Source organism: Hypomesus transpacificus, unplaced genomic scaffold (genome assembly GCF_021917145.1).
Source record: "Hypomesus transpacificus isolate Combined female unplaced genomic scaffold, fHypTra1 scaffold_304, whole genome shotgun sequence".
Lineage (NCBI taxonomy): Eukaryota > Metazoa > Chordata > Actinopteri > Osmeriformes > Osmeridae > Hypomesus > Hypomesus transpacificus.
In genome coordinates, this window is record NW_025813831.1 from 72,895 (window position 1) to 90,776 (window position 17,882).

The following is a 17,882-nucleotide window of genomic DNA, read 5'->3' on the forward strand; positions in this document are numbered from 1 at the left end:
TCTACAGCCCAAGACAAACGACAACGCAGAGAGTACAAGTGGATGTGAGATTCGCAGCTGAACTGTTTAAGCGTAATTATTTAATGCCGAAAACTAAACTGACGTTTGAACAGATGTTTGAGACGGATGGAGTGAAACAGCGTGTTTCTCTTATGCCGCCGGCAGTTGAGGTGAGCTTGTGGTCTGCTGTTCAGTGTTGTTGGTGTGTAGTTGTCTATAATGCCTGAAATACTATTTGAAATGCTCAAGCCATTGACTAACGGGTCATCATTGACTTATTGTGGTAAGTATTTTTGAGCGTCAACTATAGGCTCTAATTTTGCCTTTAGTTGGTAATTCGTTTTGTCAATTAAACGCAGGCCTATCTTACTGAACCTCGCTATTTTAATCTTACGCATATAACGTATTTTTGTTACTTTAATTGGTGCTCTAAAAATTACCCACAATTATTTCAAATGAAATAGCCTAATACTGTACTGGTTATAATAACAGATACAGTAGAAGATGCTTCAATGGCTTCATAAACTTATAGACAATAGCACTACACACAAATGTTTTTCCATGGTTTTTGAATTTCATTCAATGGACTCTTTGTTATGAAATGTAAGTCAGGAATTACACAAGTTCTGCCTTCATAGTCAACTTAAGGTAAATCCTCAACTATTTGCGTAAGGTGTTCACACTTCTGGGTTCATTTGTTCATTGAATAAGCCTTGCACTAAATATCCAATGAAACAGTGGTCAAACACTCCACTGTTAAGCCCCACATATTTACTAACTAACCTCCTTCTTAAGTGCCTTGTCACATGTCAGTATAACCTCTATAAATGGCCATGGTTACACAAACGCTTGTCAATAACTACTAAGGTTTTTATATCCATGCTCTCTCTCTCTCTCTCTCTCTCTCTCTCTCTCTCTCTCTCTCTCTCTCTCCTCTCTCTCTCCTCTCTCTCTCTCTCTCAATCCTCTCTCTACCTCACATATGTGTGCACATCCACACACAAACACCTCTGATGCTGCTCAGTACAGAGGTCTTCCTGGGGGGCTGCTTTGACTTTGACCCTGATGAAATATCTCTGAAAGGGCACAGGCTCTTTTCATGGCGTTGGCCATTGTGTTTGACCTTTCCATCTGGAGGTGTCTGTGCGTGTATGTGTCTGCATGTGTGAGTGTGTGTCGACGGGAGGCCATGCGATGAAAGAGTTCCATGGCTGTAGGTCGGCCAGGTTACCCTGTGGGTCTCGCTCCTCCGGGCTGCGTTCTGTTGACCGGATAAAGAACAGAAATTCTGCTTTTTGATAATCAGGGATAGACTATGGTCTAACAATGTCCCCTGTATCCTTTCAACCTAAATACAGGGTATTAGAGCTGAAAGGGGAGGCTTATCATGTAATTTCAACCTCAATCTACAATGCATTTAATCCAACATATGTTGTAGAATGTAGACTGATGATTTTTAATGTGATTTAAACTCGAGCTCTATGTTTTTGTTTTTGTGTTTTTCGTTTTTTCTCTGTTGTGTTTTCGGGAGCTCCCCACCTGTGAAGTTTCATATAATAACCCTGGGCCAGGAAGTGTGGTTAGCTGCCTGTCACTCAAACACAGGAAGTTGTAACATATTAGCTATAGGTTTATGTCAACGCTACTAAACAGGCTTTGCACAGGAGGCTGCACGGGCTTCGTGCAGTCAGAGAATCCCAGTTGACGAGGTAGGTAGTGTGTGAGTTTGTACATGTGTGTGTTTGTTCTTATCTTCTCTGAGGGTTCAGATGGGTTATTGATGCTGGTCTGTGGGCAACTGTGAAACTGTGAAAACACTTTCTTGTAAAAAGGGCTATATAAGTTTAATTCAATTTGTGTTTCAGTTACCTCTATGGGGAGCGGATGGGTGTGAGATATTTTTGAGAAGTTGATTATGTCACTAACTGTTAGTAAGTGTTAGTGACTGATTGTTAGTAACCACTGCAGTGCTGTAGCTGACTTAGTTGTGTGTACGTAGAAAAAATTTACACCTTTCAGCATTTTTGTATTTGGATGTTTGTACATGTGAGTGTGTGTGTGTGTGTGTGTCTTCATGGTGCATGTGCATCTGAGTTCACAAACACACTGGGGTAGAAGTAATTTACAAGTGACCCTTACTGTATAATGATGACTACTGGCCCCGCTTATTGCTGAACAGCGTTTAGTATTACATGTCTATTAATAGGCCCCTTCCAAGTCTCATCTCCGACTGGTACTGACACACAGCCTTCTGTCAGGCCTCAAATATCACTCTGACGGGTAGATCCTCCACCGTCGACACTGAGCTAACCACAGAAGGCACCAGGCTTGGCTGGGCTGGTTCAAAACTGAGAAGGTTTAGCTGCAAGTCGTTAGATGTACTCTAACCGTCATGACAGGAAGGACCGCGTAAACTCTGGATTTATGTAAAATAGATTCTACAAATAATGTTTCATGTGTACTCTTTGAGGTAGGTGCTTATGGCTCACACTGGCTCACTGTAGTGGGAAATGTGTTTTTGGTTTGGGGTTTGGGAATGCTGAGCAGTGGATAATTCTTGTTTTGACGTAAAGAAACCGAGTCTACTGGGTGATGTGGAAACTGCTGCCTTGTCATTGACATTAGGATACTCTCTCTCTCTCTTTCTCTTTCTCCTTCCGTTCTCAGGGAGACACAGCTCTTATCAGGACCGGAGGAGTGAGGCTTTGAGGGCGGAACTGTCGCTGTGAGACAAAAAGCCCTCCCTTCCTTCTGCCCTCTGTTCCCTGCCAGCCAGTCCATCTCTCCTCTGGAGGAAAAGGCCAGTCAGCGGGGGGGGGGCCTGTGTCAGAGAGTGGGGGGGTGACGGCCGGGAGACTCTCCTGACAACAACCGACTCCATCTGGGAGGTTAAACAACAGGAGAGGAGAGCCCTCCACTCCAAAAGTAACAAACACACTCTCGCTGTAACAAGTGCAGAGAGGGCGGGTTTCGATAAAGAAGGTTCTCTGGAGGTCGGGGTGGACGTTGTGAGTGGGTTTTCATCTGGAGGAACACGCAGTCATGTCTCCCTTTCTGCGTATCGGATTCTCTAATTTTGAGATGGACCCGGGACTAGCGTACCACGAAGAGGTACTCAACCCTTACTGTGCTGTCTACATGAAGGAGGCCATTGACACGGGTACGTCTGTCTGTGTGTGTCTTATGTTCAAATGTGAGCCAATGCATTGACATTGCTGTGATGGGCCGGTATGTTGTTTAACTATGCTGAGCTGTAAATGGAGAGTCCTGATACACTTCAAATAAGCGTGTAGATCAGTAAGTGATTTGTCTTGTTGTGTAATATTTATTTTGAGATTAGTTACAGTAGCATGAATGACCTTGTCTGCTGAATACAGGGTTTTCATTCCATGTTGACTACATTTTATCTGGGTAAATATGACAGGTCTGGTGCTAAGAAGAGAGTGAGCTGGAGAGGAAAGATGATGTGATTATAATGTTCCTCCCCTTTTCTCATGACACCCAGACCATAGAACCTTTAGAAGGACATGTGATATGTGTATGTGTGTGTGTCTTTTATTAGAGTGTATGTGTGAGGGTGGACTCATTCAGGGGAAGAACTCTCCCTCAGTTTCAATTCACTTAATTTTCAGACCAGATTTGTTTTTAAACTGCAAGCCTTTACCAGAAAGTACACTCACACGGCTAGTGAATCAGACCACAAAACATAGTTGTTCTGCTTAATATCCAGCGCAGTTTCAAAGCTAATAAATCACACCTGTGATATGGTAAGCCGATACATTTGGCCACAGTTTTGGTTGCTGCAACCCCTTCAAAACACTTCAGATACATGGATGTCAAAATGCGTGCTGATATCATAGTACACTATTCCGCTTTGTCTAGTGAATAGTCCATTGACTCAGCTCATGATGATGCATGTATGGTTAGCCAGTTTGCATGAATTTCGTAGTAACCCCCCCCCCCCCTCTCCTCCTCCTCTTAATATAATGGCTATGAACATCTTCTAGCAAAGATATTTCGGTTTCAAGAAAAAGCTCAAGAGTCATCATTCGTGGTCAAATAAAAATAAATGATCGAAGAAGGATCATCTTTCATCTGAGTAGTTAGTCGGGTCACCAGAGCTGTGACGTTAGAACATAAACATGAGAGGAAGCCCAGTTAAAGGTCAGACAGAGACCACTGAGAGAGGAACACAGGGTCACATCTTTGTCACAGGACACCTGGAGAGACACAGGCTGCTGCTGGAAACCTTACTAAACACTTCTCATCTGGTATAAAAAAAAAAAAAGGTATTTTCCCATCTGCCTGCTGTAATGAGTACAGACCACAGCTGCCAGAGTCAGCACTGTCCACTGACACCATACTGTCTAGCCGCAATAGGCACAGCTTCTTGCTGTTCGAAGTAGGACAAGCCGACATGGCACGCATGCAGAGCACATGTTACCAGTAGAGTGGATAGGTTTCTCCGACCCGTAGATGCTATTCGCATGTGGCAATGGAAACAACCACTAAACATGGAAGATGTTGCCATCCTAGTGTTTCCCTATGCCCCCTTGTCCCCCTCAGAAAAGGGGCAGGTGTACAAGCAGAAGAAGGCCACCATGTATCCTCCGTGGAGCAGCACGTTCGACGCCCACGTCCACCAGGGGCGTGTCATGCACGTGATGGTGAAGGACCGCACGGCCGAACTCAAGTCGGAGGCCACGGTGCAGCTGGACTCGCTGGCCTCGCGCTGCAAGAAGGAGAATGGCAAGCTGGAGATCTGGGTGAGACCACGGGGGGAGGGAACCAGAATGAGGGGGGGGGGGGGGGGGGGGGGGGGGGGGGTGGGGGGGGGGGGGGGGGCAGGAGGGGGGTTTAGGATGTGTGTCCGTTTAACAAGGTTAAGTGTTTTATTGCCTGTTTTTAACTTTTTGATTGTATCTCTCTGACTGTCCCTTCTTTCATCTCTCTCTCCCTTTCTCTCTCTCTCCCTCTCTCTCTCTCTCTCTCTCCCTCTCTCTCTTTTTCTCTCTCTCTATCTCTCTCTCTCTATCTCTCTCTATCTCTCTCTCTCTCTCCCAGTTGGAGCTAAAGCCTCAAGGGCGTGTCCTGATGGAGGCCAGATATTACCTTGAGAAGAGTGGTTAGTGTTTTGAAACTCTACATATCCGCCCAGGCCTGTAAGATCATCTTTATCAGCACTGCTGTGTCCGTATAGCTGAGGTCTGTTTGAAATCCTGGAGTGCATACGAGAATAACTCAAATGTAGACTTGCCAATTCAATTATAAGAATCAAACAGACAACAGGTGTTGTTCTGATTGCCCTGCCATAACTATTTATCATATAGAAAGATATTCAAATCTGTCAAACTAAAACCCACACAATTTCACACTCAAAAATAGACTTGAATACACACTTACAGCCACACTAAACACATACACACACTTGGCTGTAATCTATATTGTGTTGGAATTGCAACTGGCAGTGTCTACTGAACAAATGCTTGTGGGGCTAAGTAACAGGAAGTCAGCCAAAGCCACTTTTCCTTTAACAACCCTCAACACACACACACACACACACACACACACACACACACACACTGGGCATTGGGACATCATGCGATCACAGTGTGTGTAGGCGGCACATTGTGACTCATTTGTCTCAAACTTTTTAAAGTTAAATGCATTTGTGCATGTACGTTGTGTGCGTGTGTGTGTGTGTGTGTCAGATGCTGCAGGTCACAGCGAGGCAGACGGGGATGGCGAGAGGGAGGGAGAGGGCCTCTTTGCCCTGAACCATCGACGCGGGGCCATTAAACAGGCCAAAGTCCATGTGGTCAAATGTCATGAGTTCAGCGCCACCTTCTTCCCCCAGCCCACCTTCTGCTCTGTGTGCAAAGAGTTTGTCTGGTACGCAACCCCCCCCCCCCCACACACACACACACACACACACACACACACACAGGTGTTCTGGAGCGCCAACTCCAGAGTCACACACACACACACTAACACGATGATGACTGCTGCTCTTTCCTCATGTCTGTCCTCTGTCCCTCACAGGGGTCTGAACAAGCAGGGCTACCAGTGCAGACGTGAGTGTCATCGCCCTGCTCCAGCAGCATGTCGCCGCCACGCTCCCCTGTCCTCTCACCGGGCTCCCGTCTCATCCTTCTCCCCCCTCTCTGCTCCCTCAGACTGTAACGCGGCCATCCACAAGAAGTGCATCGACAAGGTCATTGCCAAGTGCACGGGTTCGGCCGTCAACAGTAAAGAAACCCTGGTGAGTAGGGCAAACGAGTCGCATTGACAAGTCGGTTCTTGGAATTAAAAATATACGTTCTATTTAGAGTATATTCGGGGAGGGCCACCTAGATTGGTTTCTCTGAGGTGAAAGATTTATGCTGAAACTGAGGGGCTCCATAATGTGACACAGACCGAGACCTGGCTTGGCTTAATGTTTCCTACTGTGGTTAAACTCAGACCCAGACTAACCCAGTCTGAGCACATCCTTCTGTATAGGCTCAGACACACACTCATTCACTGTCAACCACATGCCACATTACACACACATACCGACACGCTCATCACACACGCATTCTCCTCAGGCAAAAGACACTCAATTCCTTCATTAAAGCAGATATCACACATTCCTAAGTCTTTGTGCATGCCCTCTGAGTCAGAAGTGCCGTTTTATATGTTCATATGAAGGAAACCTGTGGTGCGAGGTGCATTCACGTGACACAGTGTTCCGTTTGTGTTGCAGATCCACAAGGAGCGCTTCAAGATTGACATGCCCCACAGGTTTAAGGTGTACAACTACAAGAGTCCCACATTCTGCGAGCACTGTGGCACCCTCCTGTGGGGGCTGGCCAAGCAGGGCCTCAAGTGTGAAGGTGAGCTTTCTTTATGGGCAGAAAACAATTCAACTTAACCACAGTCACCATATATATATATATATATATATATATATATATATATATATATATATATATATATATATATATATATATATATATATAGATGTACCTTTCCCACTCACCTTGCTGTTCCTCCAGAGTGTGGTATGAACGTCCATCACAAGTGTGAGAAGAAAGTGGCCAACCTCTGTGGGGTCAACCAGAAGCTGATGGCTGAAGCCCTGGCCATCATCGGAAACAAGCAGCAGGTCAGGCAAAGGACTGGGACACTTACCTCTTTATGCTGAAGACTCAGAATACCTTAAGATTTGGTGTAAAAGGGACCGTATGTAATAGTTTGCTTCCCATAGGCCAGGAGTTCTAGAGACAGTGAGATCATTGGTCGAGAGGGTCCTGTGGGCGTGGGCCAGGCTGGGGTGATCCGGGAACCTTCCGGTCTCGCGGCGGTGCCTGCTACAGCAGCCACCACTGCACGCAAAGGTCAGCAGGCATCCATCAAATGGCTGTGTCACATGACTGAGAGAAGCATTGAGGTGCAGCTTGTCCCCAAAAAGACTAAACTGTTAAACAGACTTTCAGTTTCAGTCTGCTTCACCAACCATGTTACCTTCCTTGTGCTCACACGCTCTCCCCCTCCTCCCCCTCCTCCTCCCCTCCCCCTCCTCCTCCTCCTCCGCTCCCTCCCCCTCGTCCTCCTCCTCTCCTCTCCAGAGGGCCAGCGAGTGGGGTGGGACACCCCAGTAGACATGGCCCAGCCTACCCCAGAGGAGGACTCTGAGCCCCTGTACGCCGTGCCCCGGAAGGAACACCAGCACAAGTTCACCATAGACAACTTCAAGCTGCACAAGATGCTGGGCAAAGGCAGCTTCGGCAAGGTGAGGGAGAGGAGGAGCGGGGAGGAGGAGGAAGGTACTGGGGAGGCACAGAGAAGCAGACAGAACAAACGAGAACATTAAAGACAGAGATATGAAAGGATTTTTGGTAAGTGAAGGAGAGATAGAGGGGATGTTTTCAGTTTTGTTTACCTAGAGTAGAGTTACACGTACCTTTGGTTGCATCACTGTGCGTATCCAGGTGTTTCTAGCTGAGCTGAAGAGCACCAACCAGTTCTTTGCAGTAAAGGCCCTGAAGAAGGACGTGGTCCTCATGGATGATGATGTGGAATGTACCATGGTGGAGAGGAGAGTGCTCTCTCTGGCCTGGGAACACCCCTTCCTCACACACCTCTACTGCACCTTCCAGACCAAGGTATCAGAGAGTCACCCTCTCTCTCTCTCTCTCTCTCTCTCTCTCTCTGTTTCTCTCTCTCACACACACACACATATACAACGCACTCACGAAGTGTGTGGTTTATCGGTATTGCGCTGTGTTACAGGAGAATCTGTTCTTCGTGATGGAGTATCTAAATGGAGGAGACCTCATGTTCCACATTTCAGAGCTGCCACAAGTTTGACCTGCAGAGGATCGACGTGAGGGAGCTCAGACAACAAAAACACATTGCATTACATTTATATTTGTTTTCTCAAACTGTGTTTAGTCATATGTTTGTATAGCGTTAGAGCCAGTAGGAAGTGCAGTTCACCTTTTTGACCCATCTCTGTTCCCTATACCCCCATCTCTCTCTCTCTCCTCTCTCTCTCTCCTCTACCCTCTCTCTCTCTCCTCTCTCTCCTTTCTCTACCCTCCTCTCTCTCTCTCCTCTACCCTCTCTCTCTCTCTCCTCTCTCTCCTCTACCCTCTCTCTCTCCTCTCTCTCTCTCTCTCTCTCTCTCTCTCTCTCTGTCTCTCTCCTCTCTCTCTCTCTCTCTCCTCTTTCTCTCCTCTCTCTCTCTCTCTCTCTCTCTCTCTCTCTCTCTCTCTCTCTCTCTCTCTCTCTCTCCTCTTTCTTTCTCTCTCCTCTCTCTTTCTCTCTCTCTCTATCTCTCTCTCTCTCTCTCTCTCTCTCTCTCTCTCTCTCTCTCTCTCTGTCTCTCTCTCTCTCTCTCTCTCTCTCTCTCTCTCTCTCTCTCTCTCTCTCTCTCCTCTCTCTCCTCTCTCTCCTTTCTCTACCCTCTTCACACCCTGCTCCTTCCGCTCCTTCCTCTTTCTGTCCGCAGGTTCTATGCAGCTGAGATCATCTGTGGGCTGCAGTTCCTCCATTCTAAAGGTGTTGTTTACAGGTGGGTAGTGTTACCGTTGACACAAACCGCAAAGACAATGACACCACTACACACGCAGAGAAGTCCCTCTCTGGCCTCACGCCCACTCCCCACGCCCTCTCCACCCCCCTCTCCACCCCCAACACAACAGAAACAGTAGTACTAATCCTCATTACTCCGTCATACTAATCCGATATATGTTACATTTAATCATGTAGTCGTATATATTTGATAGATTTTCAAGTGAGATCGATTTTTATGTGCTCTCTGATTCCTTCTGTGTGTCATCCATGTTGGCAGAGATCTGAAGCTGGATAATGTGCTGCTGGACTCGGAGGGTCATATAAAGATCGCAGACTTTGGCATGTGCAAGGAGAACATGCAGGAGGAGTCCCGCACCTCCACCTTCTGTGGGACACCTGACTACATCGCTCCAGAGGTGAGCCCCACACACTCGCTGTTGCCACGGAAACAGCCCTTTAAAAATACCCAGCGGGGAGACAGACGACTAATGCCCAGAATGAGATGACTGTTGACTATGCATCATAATGTACAAGGACATTCTCTCTTCGCCACCAGGTATTTAGTGTATATATCAAAACACAACTAGGATGTTGTTGACCGTTAATGATACGAGCCATGATGTGATGTGGGAATGTTCCAGATTCTTCTGGGCCAGAAGTATGGCAGCTCAGTGGACTGGTGGTCTTTCGGGGTTCTGCTGTACGAGATGCTGCTTGGCCAGTCCCCGTTCCATGGTCATGATGAGGAGGAGCTGTTCCAGTCCATCAGGACAGATGACCCCTGCTACCCTCGCTGGCTTACCAAGGACGCAAAGGACATCCTCGTCAAGGTCTGAGGGTGGACCCATTTAACTGATGCTTTGTGTGTGTTTACATGTGTGTGTGTGTGTGTGTGTGTGTGTGTCTACACCTGAGATTGTTCATGTGCTTGTATGTATGTTTGATAGTGTATGTCTGTGTATGATTGAGAGTGTCATTTGTGTGACCCATACCTTAACGTGTGTGTGTGTGTATGTGTTTGGTGTGTAGCTGTTTGTACGCGAGCCTGAGCAGAGGCTTGGTGTGAAGGGGAACATCAGGCAGCATGCCTTCTTCAAAGACACCAACTGGAACGTTCTAGAAAAACGGCAGGTGGAGCCGCCCTTCAGGCCAACTGTGGTATGTGAAATAATCAGTGATACTGCCTTGACCAGTATTGTGTGATAGACCTGTGTGTGTGAGTGTGTGTGTGTGTGTGTGTGTGTGTGTGTGTGTGTGTGTGTGTGTGTGTGTGTGTGTGTGTGTAAGTGTGTGTGTGTGTGAGTGTGTGTGTGTATTCAGCATGTTTCTGCTCCTGGCCCATTCAGAAATCCCCCAGTGACTGCAGCAACTTTGATAAGGAGTTCATCAACGAGAAGCCCCGCCTGTCGTGTGCAGACCGCGCGCTGATGAACAGTGTGGACCAAACCATGTTCAACAACTTCTCCTTCGTCAACCCTGGCATGGCTCGCATCAAAGGACCCTGAACACCCAGTCCTACCTGTCCACCACCCAGTCCTACATGTCCACCACCCAGTCCTACCTGTCCACCACCTAGTCCTACCTGACCACCACCCAGTCCTACCTGTCCACCACCTAGTCCTACCTGTCCACCACCCAGTCCTACCTGTCCACCACCTAGTCCTACCTGTCCACCACCCAGTCCTACCTGACCACCACCCAGTCCTACCTGTCCACCACCTAGTCCTACCTGTCCAGCACCCAGTCCTACCTGACCACCACCTAGTCCTACCTGTCCACCACCCAGTCCTACCTTTCCACCACCTAGTCCTACCTGTCCACCACCTAGTCCTACCTGTCCAGCACCCAGTCCTACCTGTCCAGCACCCAGTCCTACCTGTCCACCACCCAGTCCTACCTGACCATCACCCAGTCCTACCTGACCATCACCCAGTCCTACCTGTCCACCACCCAGTTCTACCTGTCCACCACCCAGTCCTACCTGACCAGTCTCTCCACCCCTTACAACCAGGCATGCTGTATTATCCAACATAAGCCTCACACATGGCCTGCTGTAAGCCTTGTAAAACATGTGATCAATCTGTTTCAATAACATGTTTAGATGAGAATGAGTTACTTTGTTATAAGTGTATTTCAGTGTATAATCAGATCTTCGCTGTTAACAGTAATGAAATGCATCATTGTGTCATTGTTCCTGTTACGATTCAAGTAAATGACGATAGTAATTGCTTAGTTTACAAACAATTTATGTTTACATGTTATTTTATTACATCTTATTTTGTCACGTCACAAAATGGATTACTTTAGACTCCTGCAATGTAAATTGTTTTTTGCCTTCTCTGTATCATGTTGTACTGTACATTAAACTAGTTTTTATATACATCGTATGTTTTTGTATTAATTCAACAATGAAAACTCACTTGCAATATAAAACCTTCAAAAGATAGCTATTCTTCCTGTTCCTCTCTCTTACTCACACTCTCACACTTTCTGTCTCCCTCTATATCTCCCTCCATCTCTCCCTCTCGTCTCTCTCTCCCTCTCGTCTCTCTCTCATGTACCCACCCCCTCCGCCCCCACGCGTACACTTGGCTTCCTGTGCAGCTCCTCCACACTGTGACAGACTGGTAGCTCTCTGCGCAGAGCTTGATTTGTCTCCAGATTAAACTGAGAAGTGGGCCAGAGGGTGTATACACTGATCTGACACTCTGGGCTTTTATCGTAGTTTCACTTTCAGTATTAGGTTTCCTGTAGTGTGTATTGTTGCAGCAACTTTTTTTTGTTTCAGGAGAATTTAACATTGAACTTTGATGGTTGCCACCCATGGCATATCAGAGGTAGTACACATGATCTCCAGTAGAGGGCAAATTATCCCCGATAATCAAACTGTCACACAGTAAACCATTTAAAAGATTGATCAATGGCCCATTTAGGCCATTTTACTACGACAAAAACATTAAAATTTGCACTTGAGACCTTGTAACCAGAGTACTTGGATGGCAATCTCGATATGCAGCCAGGTCGTGTCACCTTGGCAACAATGCCACACGATTATCAGCGAATGTGCTCAGTAAACGTATATGTATATGTGAAAGCTGTTTACATAGTTATCAAAAACAAGCATGCTCTAATGTATTATTGGGTAACTGTAATTGACTGTCAACATGTTTCAGTTGGATGTTCTGAGTTTACACACAATACCCACAAGATGGCAGTGTTCCACTACGTACCTTCTGGAAATTTCTGGAAAACCCCGCGTTTTATTTCCTGAGCGCCTCACATGACCATGTGACTAATACAGCAAGTGAAAGTGAGTCATAGTTGGAACGTTTCAAATATTTTGTGTTATCTAATATAGTGGAATGTGAGCATAGGACAATCAATGTTTTTATAATAATCAGTCAATAGAATGCCATTGTTGAGCTCACTATAGATTAGATGGCATTATGAATGGATGGCAGAGCTACAGATTCAATGTGACAGATCTGGCAGACAGATTATAGTCAGTGTCATCATCACACAGGACAATTTGACACACAAAAGATCGACTTTAACCTTCAGACACCTGTACAGGAGTCACACTGCTTGCCCCTCCCTTCACTATTATCTTTATAGTGTGTTTGTATTCAAGTGAACATGTTTGGTATCTTTCATTTAGCAGACGTTCTTATCCAGAGCGAATTACTGTAAGTACAGGGACATTTCCCCTGAGGCAAGTAGGGTGAAGTGCCTTGCCCAAGGACACAACGTAGTTTGGCAAAGCCCGATTCCCTAACTGCTCAGCCACCTGACTCCCCTCTCCTCATCTTTCACCTACAGAAGCATCAATGTGTTTCAACGTTACAGGATATTGCAATATATTACAGTATACCATATGCCCCCTCTACATCCTAGATAAGGACATGACTTAGTGAAGGAGTGGTCCTGCTGTGAGTCTAGTGACTCACAAACTCACACAGACAGGTCACCTGATCAGTCGTCTACACATAGAACAGAAAATGCATTCATATATGTCCTCCAGACCACCTATTTAATGGCCTTATAGTATGCTACTGATTACCAACCAATGGTAACAACCACCACCCCCTCTCCCCAGGTACACACATCCTGGCTGTAAGGTCAGGGTTAGGGTTTGTGTGGGAGTAGACGGTCATGTCAAGGTTTCTGTATCTATGCATGGAACGGTGCATATCCAGTGTAATGCACTGACTGTAGTCTGTGTTCATGTTCACATGCAGACACACTGACTGTAGTCTGTGTTCATGTCCACATGCAGACACATAAAGCACAGACAAACTGACTTGTGTGTGAATTGTGTATGTAGCGTGAACCTACTTGCTCCTGTGGGCCTTGAGTTTATAGAGGAGGGTCTGCTACCTACTGAGTACCACTTTTTTCTCTGATGACCAGCGAGACCGCTTGGTACTTTAGACTTGCATTAGCACACCTGGCTGGGTGGCTCTAAGACATCCTTAGCTTGCCAACTGTATTATTAGTCTGTAAATATACGCTGTGATTCATGCAGTGTGTGTGCGGATGTGCATGCGTACAGGACGTGACGTACAGTAGGTGCCTGTGACACACAATCACAGTCTTGATGTGTACATACCTTTATCACGTTAGTGCCGAGCAGGAGGTCAAGGTTGCTGTGTATGAGCCGTGGGGGGGGTGAGGAACCTCGTAAGAAACAGCCATCTTCAGATCTAGTCATGATATCAGCACAGTTCCACCTAGAGTTCTCTCTCTCACACACACACACACACACTCATTGGATTAGGGGTTGGGTAGCAGGACGAGCAACTTGTGGGGTGTAACGTTCCGTGCTGGTCTCTTCAGGAGAGACGTGTGAGATTGCAGCTCTGTCTCTGACTTAGGAGCTTTGCTTCTAAGTCCATTAGACCTGCCCTACCGTAGTGAAGAGGAAAGTGCGAAGGTTAAATGTTTCCAGGATGAAACGGCAAGGTCTCATCATGTGTGCGTGATGGGGAGCATGGATGTGTCTGAGGTGAAGCAGTTAGTTGGAGAAGGCGTGGCTGCAGGTTCAGGGAGGAGACCACCTCTGTCGACACAGGTGTTTCTGATGAAACCCAGAGTAAGTTTTCCACACAGCCCTCTTTCTGTGGTAAACAGGGGCAAGGAGGACATGGTGAAATAGCCTGCAATGACAACTGGGCGGTCAGCAGGAAATTCTCCAGAGAACAAAACACAAACACACGCATTCTTTAAACTGGCTTCACACACACACTTGTGTGCATGCACATATGCACACTCACACACATAGACAATCCTATTGTACAAACATTAACTGGTCTCTACCAGTATTTAGGGGTGAAATTGAGGTCTTGATTTTCCCAGGGTTTCAGAAGTACACTATTGCAATGTGACGTGAATCTAACTTCCTTCTGTATTCATTTCATCATGGCGCAACACTTGAACATCTTCCTGCCAAATCAGGCCTCAAACCCATTCACTGGAAGCCTTGATTTGTACACTTTACATTCTCCACAATTTGACTGTCTGTGATTGATGCTGTCAATCCAAAGCCAGTCAAATTGTCCGTAATTGTACATACATGTTTGAATCACAGCTATTCCTGATGTGTGACCAGTAATGCATTACAGTAATACAGCAGGCACACAGCTTCCCTGGATGAGTGATTAGTGTGCATCATGCTGTCAGACAAGTCTTCAAGTCCGCAGTGACAACGCCTGTGTCACTTGCCTGTCAGCTGACACACCTGGCCTGTCCAGGGACCTTTGTATGCCATGATGTAAGTCATTATAATCAGGTAGCCAGGCATCCAGGCAGATAGACAGACATACAGATAGATAGACAGACACACAGACAGACAGGCAGACAAACAGACAAATAAACAGACACACACAGACAATCCTATTGCACAAACATGTTCTGGTCTCTGCCAGTATTTAGGGGTGACATTGAGGTCTTGATTTTCCCAGGGTTTCAGAAGTACACTATTGCAATGGGACGTGAATCTAACTTCCTTCTGTATTCATTTCATCATGGCGCAACACTTGAACATCATCCCGCTAAATCAGGCCTCAAGCCCATTCACTGGAAGCCTTGATTTGTACACTTTACATTCTCCACAATTTGACCTTTGTATGCCATGATGTAAGTCATTCATCGGGTAGTCAGGCATCCAGGCAGATAGACAGACACACAGAAAGACAGACAGACAGACAAACACCGCTGTGGCTTTACATCTCTGTGCAATCATCACATCATGAGATCAAATCATAATATTTTTTATTTTCATGGCAGTTTTTTTACAAGCAATGTCCCAAAGGGCTTCACAGTGACCTGCAGTGTCAGCAGCACAGGCAGATCCAGGCTGGTTCTTGCAGCTGGCCCCAGCAGGACCATGAGGATCATAAACTGGATTGAACAATATCAATTCAGTTATCACCCTCAGCAGACAGGTGTCAGAGATCACCTCCAGTCTCCACGTGGACAGTGAGCGTCAGGGTCAAGGTTGGGGTTTGTCGAGGAAGGTTCACCTGCACACACCTGAAGCCTGCTCGCACACACACAGATCTGCTCACACATACACACACACACACAGATCTGCTCACACATACACACACACACACACACACACACACACACACACACACAAACACACCTACAGACTTGCAAAACTGCTGAGTTTATAAAACTGCAGATCAAACAAGTGAAGGTATTAATTTTCAGCAGCTGCTGGTTATCAGGAGGTTGCTATGTAAAAGCATGAAGTGTGTCGGTAAAACATCCATTTGAAGGTAAACTGTGGGTGTTGGTGTGTCTGTCTGTACTTGTGTATAGTCAAACAGTTTATCTTAGAGGTATAAGCAGTTACTCACAGCTCATCCTCATTTTCACTCACTGTGAGTTCTGTGGGAATTTCTAAACTTCTTTTTGGAAGTTGTGGTGATGGTGGTATGCACTGATAGGTACATGGTTACCAGTACTGTCCACCAAACCCATTCAGACTGTCACCATGGTTAATCTGCAGAAGAGGTGAGAGGAGAGGAAAATGCTTTCACAAGATCTATGACCAAGTAAGGGATGTGAGCAAACTCACGTATACCTTGCCCAAGCCCCATTCCATGTAATCCCTCACACTCTCTCTCCACATATCCCTCTCTCCTGTCCTCCACCTCCCCCCCCCCTCCTTGTCTCTCTCGCTCCACCACTCACGACTGAATAATGGACTCCAGTGAGGAGAGTGATGTGCAAATGCTCACGTATCCAAGATAAACTCATTCACCCAGGCAGCAACAGAGAGAACGGCATTAAACAGGAAGGGAAGGAGAACACAACTCTCTGGGGAACTGCAATGAACACCCACAAACATGTTAACTGTGTCTGCCCTGATGCCAACTGGCATGGTTGTAGCCTCAACTGCAGTGGTATGGCTGCTAACTTGTTTTCCGACATCTGCAGTCAGAAACGAGGAGTGGACATAGAGAGAGGCAGTGGGCTGTGAGCTGGCATCACCTGATGATACCTGAGCACTTATCTGGCACTGGACACGTCCCTCCTCCAATCCCCCACACACACTCAGCACCTTCTACCCAGCATGACCTACCCTTCAACCCCAAACACATATGTCAAGCGTCCCAATCTTGACCTCCAGTTATGGTTTATAACAACAACAACAAGCATATCGAACAGCCTCGCTTTCAAAATCAAATCAGAGACAATAACACGTAAACAAGGTTTTCATCATTGGTTTTAGGAGCTGGTGTGTGTAGCCTATTCAACAATGACTGGTCTATTCAAGGCCTGTTGAATGGGCTCACTCCCTTTCCATTCAAACTGAGATCTCTCCATCGATGACCACCACACAAAGAGAGAGAGAGGACATTTCCCCATCAATGGCTATGACAGTGAGAAAGAGAAAAATAGAAAGGAGTGGATTTGAGAGTGAAACCACAAATTACACTTTGCCCTTAATAATTCATGGCAAGGAATATTAACAGAGCAAATACAAGCCTTGTGTGTGCGTGTGTGTATGTGAGGGATGGTGTGTGTTTTGGTCATAAAGTCATTAAGCTCTCTTTAGAGCTCTCTCTCTTCAGACAGTGATGCTTTGTCGGGTTGCTTTATTCATGACTCAGGTTGAATTACAGGTGTGTGTGTGTACGTGTGTTTGTGTGTGTAATAAGACTAGTGCAGGCTGGATCTCCTGAATGGGTTTAGATGTCCAGATCCTTTTGGACACCCAAAAGGGACTAGATCACATGACTTCTTAATAGGGATGAGCTAATCCCCTCAGGTAGGACAAGGAGCTGAGTCATAACATGCCACAAGACAGAGAGAGAGAGAAAAGGAGAGAGAGGGAGAGAGAGGGAAAGAGAGACAGAAATCTGATCAGTCAAATGTGATCGTTTTAGACTTAATTTAGTGATGAACACAGATCTTAATCAGTGGTCCAGAGCATGCATGGTTAAACTGCTGGTCCAGAGCATGCATGGTTAAAAGCTCTGAGGTTGTCAGTCTTTCGTCATGGCAGTATTAGCCCCTCTATTTGTGGAAGCGCTGATTAGCAGAGCCAGTTAAACCAGGCCCGTGTTCCATTTACAGCTCTGACTCTGCATCTTCTCTCTCCCATGGAGATTACCCCCCCACCCCCCCACCCCCCAACACACAGACAACACACCCGACTGTCCTAACCTGAGTACAGATATAAAAACACACAGCCCGAAGACCAGTCAAATCCGGCCAAGCACAAATTCACTTCTGTATGGGTTCGAATACAAAGATATGATGTGGCTATCTAGCATATCCAAGACACAGCACACGTTTATTTGAATGCA

General features: G+C 46.3%; 1 protein-coding gene across 1 annotated transcript; it reads left to right on the plus strand.

Annotated features, from left to right (window-relative positions):
• Positions 1-1,050: 1,050 nt before the first annotated feature.
• Positions 1,051-11,440, plus strand: prkcq (protein kinase C, theta). The gene is given in 19 exon segments (XM_047015557.1): positions 1,051-1,709; positions 2,668-3,160; positions 4,567-4,766; positions 5,065-5,125; positions 5,712-5,892; positions 6,043-6,074; positions 6,177-6,262; positions 6,746-6,875; positions 7,038-7,147; positions 7,250-7,379; positions 7,611-7,774; positions 7,974-8,147; positions 8,275-8,331; positions 8,333-8,363; positions 8,992-9,058; positions 9,338-9,476; positions 9,702-9,890; positions 10,090-10,218; positions 10,407-11,440. Coding segments are annotated over 18 exon segments (2,157 nt in total). The 5' UTR covers positions 1,051-1,709; positions 2,668-3,042; the 3' UTR covers positions 10,566-11,440.
• Positions 11,441-17,882: the final 6,442 nt, after the last annotated feature.